General features: G+C 41.6%; 1 protein-coding gene across 1 annotated transcript; it reads left to right on the plus strand.

Moving 5' to 3' along the window:
* Positions 1 to 1,680: 1,680 nt before the first annotated feature.
* MMP1 (matrix metallopeptidase 1) lies at positions 1,681 to 9,128 on the plus strand. The gene is made up of 10 exons (XM_024574621.3): positions 1,681 to 1,785; positions 2,241 to 2,485; positions 2,588 to 2,736; positions 2,978 to 3,103; positions 4,132 to 4,287; positions 4,439 to 4,556; positions 6,583 to 6,716; positions 7,669 to 7,831; positions 8,336 to 8,439; positions 8,622 to 9,128. The coding sequence occupies exons 1-10, from the start codon at positions 1,681 to 1,683 to the stop codon at positions 8,729 to 8,731; spliced, it is 1,410 nt and encodes a 469-aa protein (XP_024430389.2). The 3' UTR covers positions 8,732 to 9,128.
* The last annotated feature ends 431 nt before the right edge of the window (positions 9,129 to 9,559 follow it).

The raw sequence follows: 9,559 nt of genomic DNA on the forward strand, positions 1-9,559 counted from the left end.
AACTCTCATATCACTCTACCTAGATGAGGAAGTTGTGGTTAAATGATTAAGCAAGAAATGAGTTCTTTTCTATCCATCCAACACATATTGAAGCACCATATATGCATACGATGCTGTTCTTAGTGTAGGGAAGAAAACGGATCGGTAAGATGAGAAAAGTCCTGAGAAAGCAAATCTGACCTTGTGGGTAAGGCGGAAGACACCATGAGGAAGCAGGGGAAGAAGGTAGGCAAGTGTTTCTCAACTTTGTGTCTCATTTAAACACTGTCAAGGAAGGAGGGTGGGACATAAATACAGGAAGCTACAGACTTAGACCAACTTTTCTCTCCAAGACTGGAATGGATGCCATTGGCAGTGCCCAAGACAATTGGATGTGGAACATGAAAACATGAGTGTGTACTTCTCATAACATAATCATGTGTTTATTTTAATGTGCATACAAAAATAACAGTTCATTTTGCTATGATTTTACAGACAGGATAGCCTATAAAGGGGCAAAACTTTTCAAGTAAATTTAGGAAAAGCACAAACATAATGGTAGAGGTGGCACTGGTACTGGCCGAGATGAAAAATTACAACAGAAGTGAGAGGATTTGTGAAGGTCAGGAAACTTAGGGCAGGACCAGCTCCAGAGTGTCTTCCCAGTACTCTTTATAAAGCTAATCTGTGAAACTTTATGCAGACTTCCATTAAAACCCTCTTAGGTGTCCCATGAGATGTCTCTCCATTAATTAGCTGCTCCCATAGTAGAGGATGCTAAATAAGCTCATCTGAATGAGTGAATACATAAATACATGAATGGATGCTTACATGAAAGAATAAATAATCATGCCTAGCCCTATGGAGGAAAGATTGCTCACATTGAGGGGAACAAGGATGATTAAAAGTAAAACCCCAGACTCACATTTGTGGCACCTGGTAGACTCTGACAGGTTTCAGAGAAGGAACCTATTTTTCCCATGATGCTGATAGGTAGGGTCTACACAGAGCAGAGAGTCACCTCATGCCCCACCTGTGGACTAGGGTCTTCTCGACCAAGGCTCTCAAATCCTGGGCCTGAATAAAGATTAAGGGAAACCATGGTGCTATGCAAACAACGTACCAAGCAGCTTAGCAGGGAACCCCACTGAACACAGGAAAACCACCACAAAGCGAATGTCTGTGGAGCTAAACGAACTTCAGTCACTACAGGTGCCGAGCAGCCATAGAGCACAGGTGTCAGCAATCCTGCCCTCTGCCCTGGAAGCAAGGTGTGTGCACAACCGGGATCACTTTACAACAAGCAGAATCAAGTAGCAAAGCCTATTTTTAAAAACGATCGTGGAATACCCTGTGATCAGTGTCCTATACAACAAGGCCATTTCCGAATAGAATAGAAGCAAACTGGAGAAAACAACTGTTTACATGGTGGAGTGCATCTCCTTCTCCCACATCCTGTCTGTTATTAATCATAAGATTGCAATACCAAGCAAACCCAAATAATCTACTCCGAGTCATCACTTCTGATGATTGCTCAGGCTATTCACTGCTAATCAAGAGGATGTTATGAAACGTGAGTCAGACCACTTCCGGCTTTCTGGAAGTGCAAGGACTCTATATATGAAGAGGGAGCTTTCTAGTTGAGATACTGGAGCAGCAGGCATCAGATTTCTTTAGCTGAGAAGGAAGACGGAGGCCAGCATGCACAGCCTTCCTCTGCTGCTCACGCTGCTCTGGAGCATGGGGTCTCATGGCTTCCCAGCAGCGACTTCAAAAATACAAGAAGATGATATGGAGATGGTCCAGGTAAGTGCTGAATTTCAAAGCCAGAAATGAAAAAGACTTTATTTACATTTTCCCCACAGTATAGCAGAGTAATAGTAGTTATTATCATGAAATTTATTTAAGGGTAGATTTTATACAAAGGCATTTTTGTTAGAATGGTCACTCTCCCCAAAAATGTATCCATAAAAATGTAGCCATACATAGACACTCCTTTTCTGGTTGGAGATGAAAGGGAACTAAAGGAATGATATGCATATTTGGCTCTACAAATTATAATGCTGACTTCATAGTAACTAATGGTAGGGACATTACTGTCTGAAATTAGTTTCCACCAACAATAAAGTAATTAGGGCCATGAAATCTAAATACAATCTTTGAAAGTAGTTCTCTGTTTTACTAAAACTTCATATGGCCAGTCTTTAGAAAAATGAGCAAGATTTTCCTTCCAGTGTTAGAATAATACTATCTTTCACCAGAAATACCTGGAGAACTACTACAACCTGAAGAGTAATGGGGAACAAATTGAAAGGCAGAGAAAGAGTAGCCTTGTGGTTGAAAAACTGAAGGAAATGCAGGAATTCTTTGGGCTGAAAGTGACTGGGAAGCCGGATGCTGAGACCCAGAAAGTGATGAAGCAGGCCAGATGCGGGGTGCCAGACGTGGCTCCGTTTGTCCTCACTGAGGGGAACCCTCGGTGGGAGAGCACACACCTGACCTACAGGTAACCAGACTGAGCACCAGACTGAGAGCGCTACTTCCCATCAGAGCTGTAAGAAGTGAGGTCCTATACGTTTCTATTGTTTCTATTGTACCTCATTTTTAGGATCGAAAATTACACACCAGATTTGCCAAGAGCAGATGTGAACCACGCCATTGAGAAAGCTTTTCAACTCTGGAGTAGGGTCTCACCCCTGACTTTCATCCAGATCTCTGAGGGTCAAGCAGACATAATGATATCCTTTGTCAGGGGAGGTAAGCTCTTCTTGTAGCATGAAGGTATCCTCACCTTAACTTCACCTGACCCCTTAATCTCTTCAGCTTCGCAGCTAGAATTCCTTGTTTGAGAGAAATGTTGATTTGATGGGCTTAAGGAGGGAAACTGTATCACATTTGATGGAAGTCTGTTGGATGCTTAGCAAAGCAAGGACTTGCTCCCCTGTGTTGCCATAAATAAGAACCAAGAGGGACATATGTTGAATTCTGTTTCTTGCAGATCATAGAGACAATTCTCCCTTTGATGGACCAGGAGGAAACCTTGCTCATGCTTTTCAACCAGGCCCACATATAGGAGGGGATGTTCATTTTGATGAAGATGAAATGTGGACCAACGATTTCAGAGGTAAGTCAATTGGCCCTGGCTGGCGTAGCTCAGTGGATTGAGTGCAGGGCCTGCAAACCAAAGTGTGGCCAGTTCAATTCCCAGTCTAGGACACATGCCTGGGTTGCAGGCCAGGTCCCCAGTAGGGGGCACATGAGAGGCAACCACACACTGATGTTTCTCTCCCTCTCTTTCTCCTTCCCTTCCCCTCTCTCTAAAAATAAATAAATAAAATCTTTTTTAAAAAGACAAATTTATAGTATGAAACAGGTAAAAATTACCTCTTTAAGACTGCTAGACTATATAATATTTTTAAATTTTTTTTAAAAAGCAGTAAGTCAATTAATCTTGCCTTTCTCAATTCCCCTACTCTTTTGTGATTCATTGTAAAAATTAATAATTTAACTGAAAGAATGCATTTGTAAAAGTATATATTTTCCACTACTACTTAGAAAATTCATGATACACTTAGAAAAGTATAAGGAAAGGATATTCCTATTGGTAACAACATCTTATTGGCTACAAATCGGCCACACTAAAATTTGTATTAAGAAAATGTTGAAAATCCTAATGGTTTACTTATGGGCACCTCCATAGAATTGTTGTTTTTACTAGAGGACACACCAAAATTGAATAGCGGTTGCAAGATTATGTGGAAATTAAGGGAAGAGGGTCTGTATGTGCTTTACAAACGCCCAGCACTGAGCATGTTTCAGTTTTGTAAATAGAAAAAATAATATGTTAATAGAAGTCTCTTGCTCCTTTCATATTACCTAATCACTGGCAAGCCTGAGGAATCTGTGCTAGACCCTCAGGGGACCGAGTTTGCCTTTTTACTCTATCAGTGTAATCACAGGGTTTAGGCTTTAACCTAGCTCTTCACTATTAATGAATTCCTCTCACCTTAGGAAAAAAGTTTTATATGTTTTTTAAAAATGTGAAGAAATATGAGCATTAGTTCTTGTAGAGTTATAGGTTACTTCTTAATTAAGTATCTTAAAACTGAAAACATTTCAAGTGATCGCAAATGGGTTTATCGGCCCTTTTAGATTACAACCTGTACCGTGTGGCTGCCCACGAACTGGGCCACTCCCTCGGGCTCTCTCATTCTAATGATATCGGGGCTTTGATGTACCCCAACTACGTCTTCAGCGGTGATGTTCAGCTCTCCCAGGATGACATCCGTGGTATCCAGGCCATATATGGTGAGTAAAAGGAAAACGTCACCGACAAGGAGGTACGAGGAATGGCCACCTTTAGAGCAGCCATTTGTTGTACCTTTTAAGAAGCTGTATTAATTGTTTATGTAATATTCCCATGCCAGGCACACTAACTCCAGATCTCCTTTTTTCTTAGGACCCTCCAAAAATCCGGAACAGCCAGCGGGCCCACAAACACCACAGGTGTGTGATAGTAAGCTAACCTTTGATGCTGTAACTACGATTCGGGGAGAGGTGATGTTCTTCAAAGACAGGTAAGACATCATTATCACTTTGTGTTTGCAATAATAATAACACTCACTACTACGGACCCATATGGGCCACAGCTATGCTTCTTCACACATTACATATCTTCTATTTGTTTACATAATTCTATGATAGCACTTTTCTGCATGGGCAAAATCCAGTGAACTTATAACAACTTTGATTTCCCACATGTATTCTGCCACTTGATTCTCAGGGGAAAAAATACCATTGAAGCAGAAAGCCAGTAAATATAACCCCATTTTACAAATCAGTAAAGTAAGAGAGAGAGAGGGATAGAGATCCTTAGGGCACAGTGTTCATCGGTGACGGAGCAGGAGGTGGCCTCTGACTCCCACTCCAGGGCTCGTTTCACTGGTGGCACTCCTGTGACGACAGCACGTTAGCACGCACCTTACTAAGAGAAATCAGCCCTTTTCATAATGCCATCATGCTGATACCCTTTAAGTGTCACACCTTCTGCTCTGGAAATCTCCCCAGCCCTGTAGCGGTGAGAGGTAGGAGCCACGTGGGAGAATTCCCGTAAGTTCCAGAGGCGCCTCTCTTGGGTGGGGGTGAGCACTCACAGTGTGCTTCCCTTGGCAGCATGCGGCCTCATAAAGGCTAGGGTCCCCTCCCACGTGAGGAATGAACCTACTCTATGCACTGTGCTGATCCCTAAAGGACCAGGCAAAATTGCAACACAGCCACCTTCTGAACGACCAGTCTGCAGCACGTAGAAAGTAGGGGTGCTCAGAAAGTCTCCTCGGCCACCGTTTGGAGTGTCGCTGCTGCTGTTTAAATACATTGTGGTCATATCTACTCCAGAATGCAGGATATTGGCTGCCGATGCATTTCATCTTCCTCTTAACTATTTTTGAGTGTAAAAGGGAAGGCTGGGGGGTAAACCATCCAAAGTGCGGCTCGATTCTGGGAGTGCTGAGGAAATAACTCCCGAGTGTTGAAGCAAAGCCCTCAGTGTGGCAGGGCACCTATTCAAGCAAGTGTTTGTAGGATTACTCTAAAGAACAGGACCAAGTCTAGAATTTGCAGGAACTAAAGGGACACTGAGATCATTTACATGTCACCAAGTCATGAAGACATGGAAGACTAAAAACAGTTCTAGTGACTGACTTGCCCAAGGCCTCACAGTCAGTCAGACGCGGGGCTGAATCTAGAAGTCAGTTTTCTGACGACCAAGGTCATAGTCTCCTGTGGCCTAGAATCTGGAGACGCTTCTGTCAGCCCGCAGGACAGTCTATGCTTTGCTATTTCCCCAGTCTCTATGGACTGTGGAGTCAACCTTGTAAACCACCACCCACAGCCAAAGGAAGAGACTGCCAGACCTGAGTTTAAAATTAACCTTTATGTCTTATCAGCAGTGTGGCCTTCGCTCCCTTCACCTCCCTGATCTTAATTTCTTACCTGTGAAAGGAGAGTACTATTTTCTGGCAGGGCTTTTTGAGGTAGGGCAGGATGTCGGTGAAGGGCCTGGGTGTAGGAAGCACACAGTACCTAGGACATCAGCGCTGTCCTCCAGCCAGCCTTCGCCGCAGGGGGATCCTATGGGCTCGCTGAAGCCGAGTTCTGCCTTTTGAGAATTTTGCAAGATGGTTGTTAAACACACCCATTATTAGAAGTTAAATTACATCAACTCACAATGATATTTAAACCAAAGGTAATAAAATTAATTAAAACTCACCCCTTTGTAATTATTTTAGTATATTTTACCCTTTCTTTATATTCCTGTCATTGTTTATACCTAATGTATTTGTGTGGCAGAAATGCTACATAATGGGGTGCTACTGCAAATCTCTTTAAATCAGCCACGGTGACAGTACTTCCACCCTGGAAATAAGCACATGCTACAAATGTTACAAACCAGGACTCCTCCCCACCCTCACCTTGAAGAGCCAGATGTTAAACATTTACCAGCACGCCACTAGTGCCAGTAGTAAGAAGGGGCTGGATGTCAGCCAGAACTCGCTGTAGACTAGATGAAAACCTTTTTTGCTTTTCTTCTATTTTTCAAACCAGGTTCTACATGCGCATTAGTTCTTACTACCCAGAACCTGAGCTTAATTTCATTACTGTGTTCTGGCCAAATCTGCCAAGTGGACTTGAAGCTGCTTATGAGGTTGCTGATAGAGATGAAGTCCGGTTTTTCAAAGGTAAGGCTTCCAATGATTTTATGAATTAACTTTTCATTGGCTGAAATATAAGAGAGTACTAGTTCCTTGCTCTCCATGGAATTAAAAAATCTAAGTCTTACCAAATCAACGGCAATCCATCACCTTACTTAAGAATTGCATAGTGCATTTCTCAGGCATTTTAAATAAAAAACACATGACTGGAGATATAAATTTTCTGGCCTGTTTTATGAATCTAGACTTATGAAAGATTTACCATGAAAACTACTTATGTATTTTAAATCCTCTCTACATCCCCGGGGGTGCTGAGAAATACAATTGAGAGCCTTGGACCAACACTGTAAAGAGGATGCAACAGAAACATTTGCATTGTGTGATGTCCTAGAGCTATTTTAATGCAAACGACTCTCCTTAGGGGGCTGGGGAGGACCTCTCGCTGGGCAGCGGGATAGGGATGCTGCAGCCTTGTGATCGAAGGGTGATGCTCAGACCAACAATGCTGACATCCCCTGCAGTTCGTTAGAAATACAAAATCTCCCTGAGCATAATGCCCTCGAGGTCCATTCATGTTGTCAGGTCCACTCCAGACCTTCTTAAATTTTAACAAGATTCCCAGGTGATGTGCATATATATTAAAGTATAAGAAGTCCTGAATTACCAAGCAATGACTATGCCTGAGGTGGCATCATGACCTCTCTCGTCATTGAAATATCCTGCTTTGGATAAAGTCCCCAACTCCATAAACCAGCCATTCGCAAAGATGCCGTATGTTAGAATCATCTAGAAAAATCTTCAAAATATATTGATTTGTCTGTGGTAGGATACCAACATCAGTATTTTTAACAATCTCCCTGGCTAACTGTGCTGTGCAGCTAGGACGATGGTCTAGCGGTAAGACTAACTTAGCTGGAAATCTGCTCACTCTCTCCTGGTGCCCTGGGCGAGAGTTTCATCACTGTCTCTTGATTGGCAGGTCATAAGTACTGGGCTGTTCAGGGTCAGGAAGTGCTGGCTGAATACCCCAAGGACATCTACACATCCTTTGGCTTCCCCAAAAGCGTGAAGAATATCGATGCTGCTGTTTTTGAGGAAGCTACTGGGAAAACATACTTCTTTGTTGCTGACAAGTACTGGAGGTAAAGACTGAGTACAATAGACAGAACCATTTATAAATGATCCTCATATTGCCTTGGCTAGCTGCCTTTTCTATGAACGGCTGTGGCCAGTCCAGCATCCAAGTCTCTTGATTAATAATCATCATGCAATACCTGTGCCAGGAATCCAGGGAGCATTTGGGACTGAATTTGGAAAAGAAGACGCAAAAAGGGGGGCATTCATCCACATAGAGCTACTTTAGCCAACAGGAATTTCTCTTTAGTTACATTGTACCTTAATAGGACACTGTGTGGCACCAACTGGAAAATTAAAATTGGATGCTGCAGTCTGGAGGGACCTTATAAATCCTCTAGTGTACCCAACATCCTACCTTACCTCATCCCACCTGCCCACCTTCATTTTACTCATCATCTATGGAATTAAAAGTTCTTGTCACATTCCTATTGGTGGATTTCCTATATTGATTTTGAGAGGGCTCCATGTTTAACCAATGATTCTGACACTTCTAATTACTTTTTGACCAGGTATGATGAATACAAACAATCCATGGATGCAGGTTATCCCAAAATGATAGCAGCTGACTTTCCTGGAATTGGCAAAAAAGTTGATGCTGTTTTCCAGAAAAATGGTAAGTAAATGTATACATATTTCCTCTATTTTGTTGCCATAGAATAGCATCAGTATTATTATGTAGAACAACAAATACCAACAATTATTTGTTCTCACAAATGACTTGGGTTTTTTAAAAATTCAAGTTAAACCTAGAAATTACTTGTATAATGTAGTAAGTCTCTCTTGCTTTGTTTCTAGGATTTCTCTACTTCTTCCACGGAACAAGGCAATACGAGTTTGATCCTAAAACAAAGAGAATTTTGACTCTCCAGAAAGCTAATAGCTGGTTCAACTGTAGACAAAATTGACCAACTGTTTCGACGTTGAACAGAAAAATTTATTCTGAGCCCAACAAAGGTATTTTCATGAAGAGCCATATTTTTAAAAACTACAGGGCTATTAAGCATAATTTTCTTTATACCTCATTCTGCACATGCTTTTTATGATTTAGAATGCCATGTTTTATGTACTGTTATAATTTAGTTCCAAGAATGAGTGATAAGAAAGGTCAAGTTCATGGCTTATCGTTACATATCAGCCAGTTTGGGGGAAAAAAAGAAGCTCTTTTTCAAAGTACAACACTCTGACATCAAACCTGGGGAGCAATCCCAGCGATGAACATCTCCTTTCAAGAAAGAGAGAGAGAGATACGAGTCTTCACCAGAGAAAATGCAGTTCAAGAACATGTGCGCAGCTACTAGCTATTATCCTGATATTTTGTTACAGAAAATAAAATGTTTTATATTTGGAATAAAGCCCTCTTTGTCTCTACTGTTTTATAAATTTTCTATTATACTTAAGCTATAATACTGTTATTCCCTGATTATAAGGCCATACTTACAGAGCTTAAGTTTTAAATTTGAAATGGGAAGTAAAACTATGCAAAATATCCATGTCAGAAATTAGGAAATGCAAAAAGTTCAAATATTTTTCATTCTCATGGAATTTACATCATACAGAAGGGAGAAAAAGTCTGTTTCCCATGTCTTATATAAGTATTCCAAGTTGGTTTTAGGTAAAGCAGTGATGGCATGGTAGAGTTGTCTAAAGGTCCATTCTTCTCTCTCCTTCTGGGCATGTGGGAGGATTATGTTTCCCCATGGTCTAAAAATTCCCTGTAGTTGTGGGGGGTGGGG

This window comes from Desmodus rotundus, chromosome 5 (genome assembly GCF_022682495.2).
Source record: "Desmodus rotundus isolate HL8 chromosome 5, HLdesRot8A.1, whole genome shotgun sequence".
NCBI classification, from domain to species: domain Eukaryota; kingdom Metazoa; phylum Chordata; class Mammalia; order Chiroptera; family Phyllostomidae; genus Desmodus; species Desmodus rotundus.

Excerpts from the sequence above, each read along its gene's own strand:
- MMP1 (XM_024574621.3), top strand. The coding sequence starts at position 1,681 with ATGCACAGCCTTCCTCTGCTGCTCACGCTGCTCTGGAGCATGGGGTCT. Across the intron at positions 1,786-2,240 it reads ATGATATGGAGATGGTCCAG|AAATACCTGGAGAACTACTA; the intron begins GTAAGTGCTGAA and ends ATCTTTCACCAG. Across the intron at positions 3,104-4,131 it reads GTGGACCAACGATTTCAGAG|ATTACAACCTGTACCGTGTG; the intron begins GTAAGTCAATTG and ends CGGCCCTTTTAG.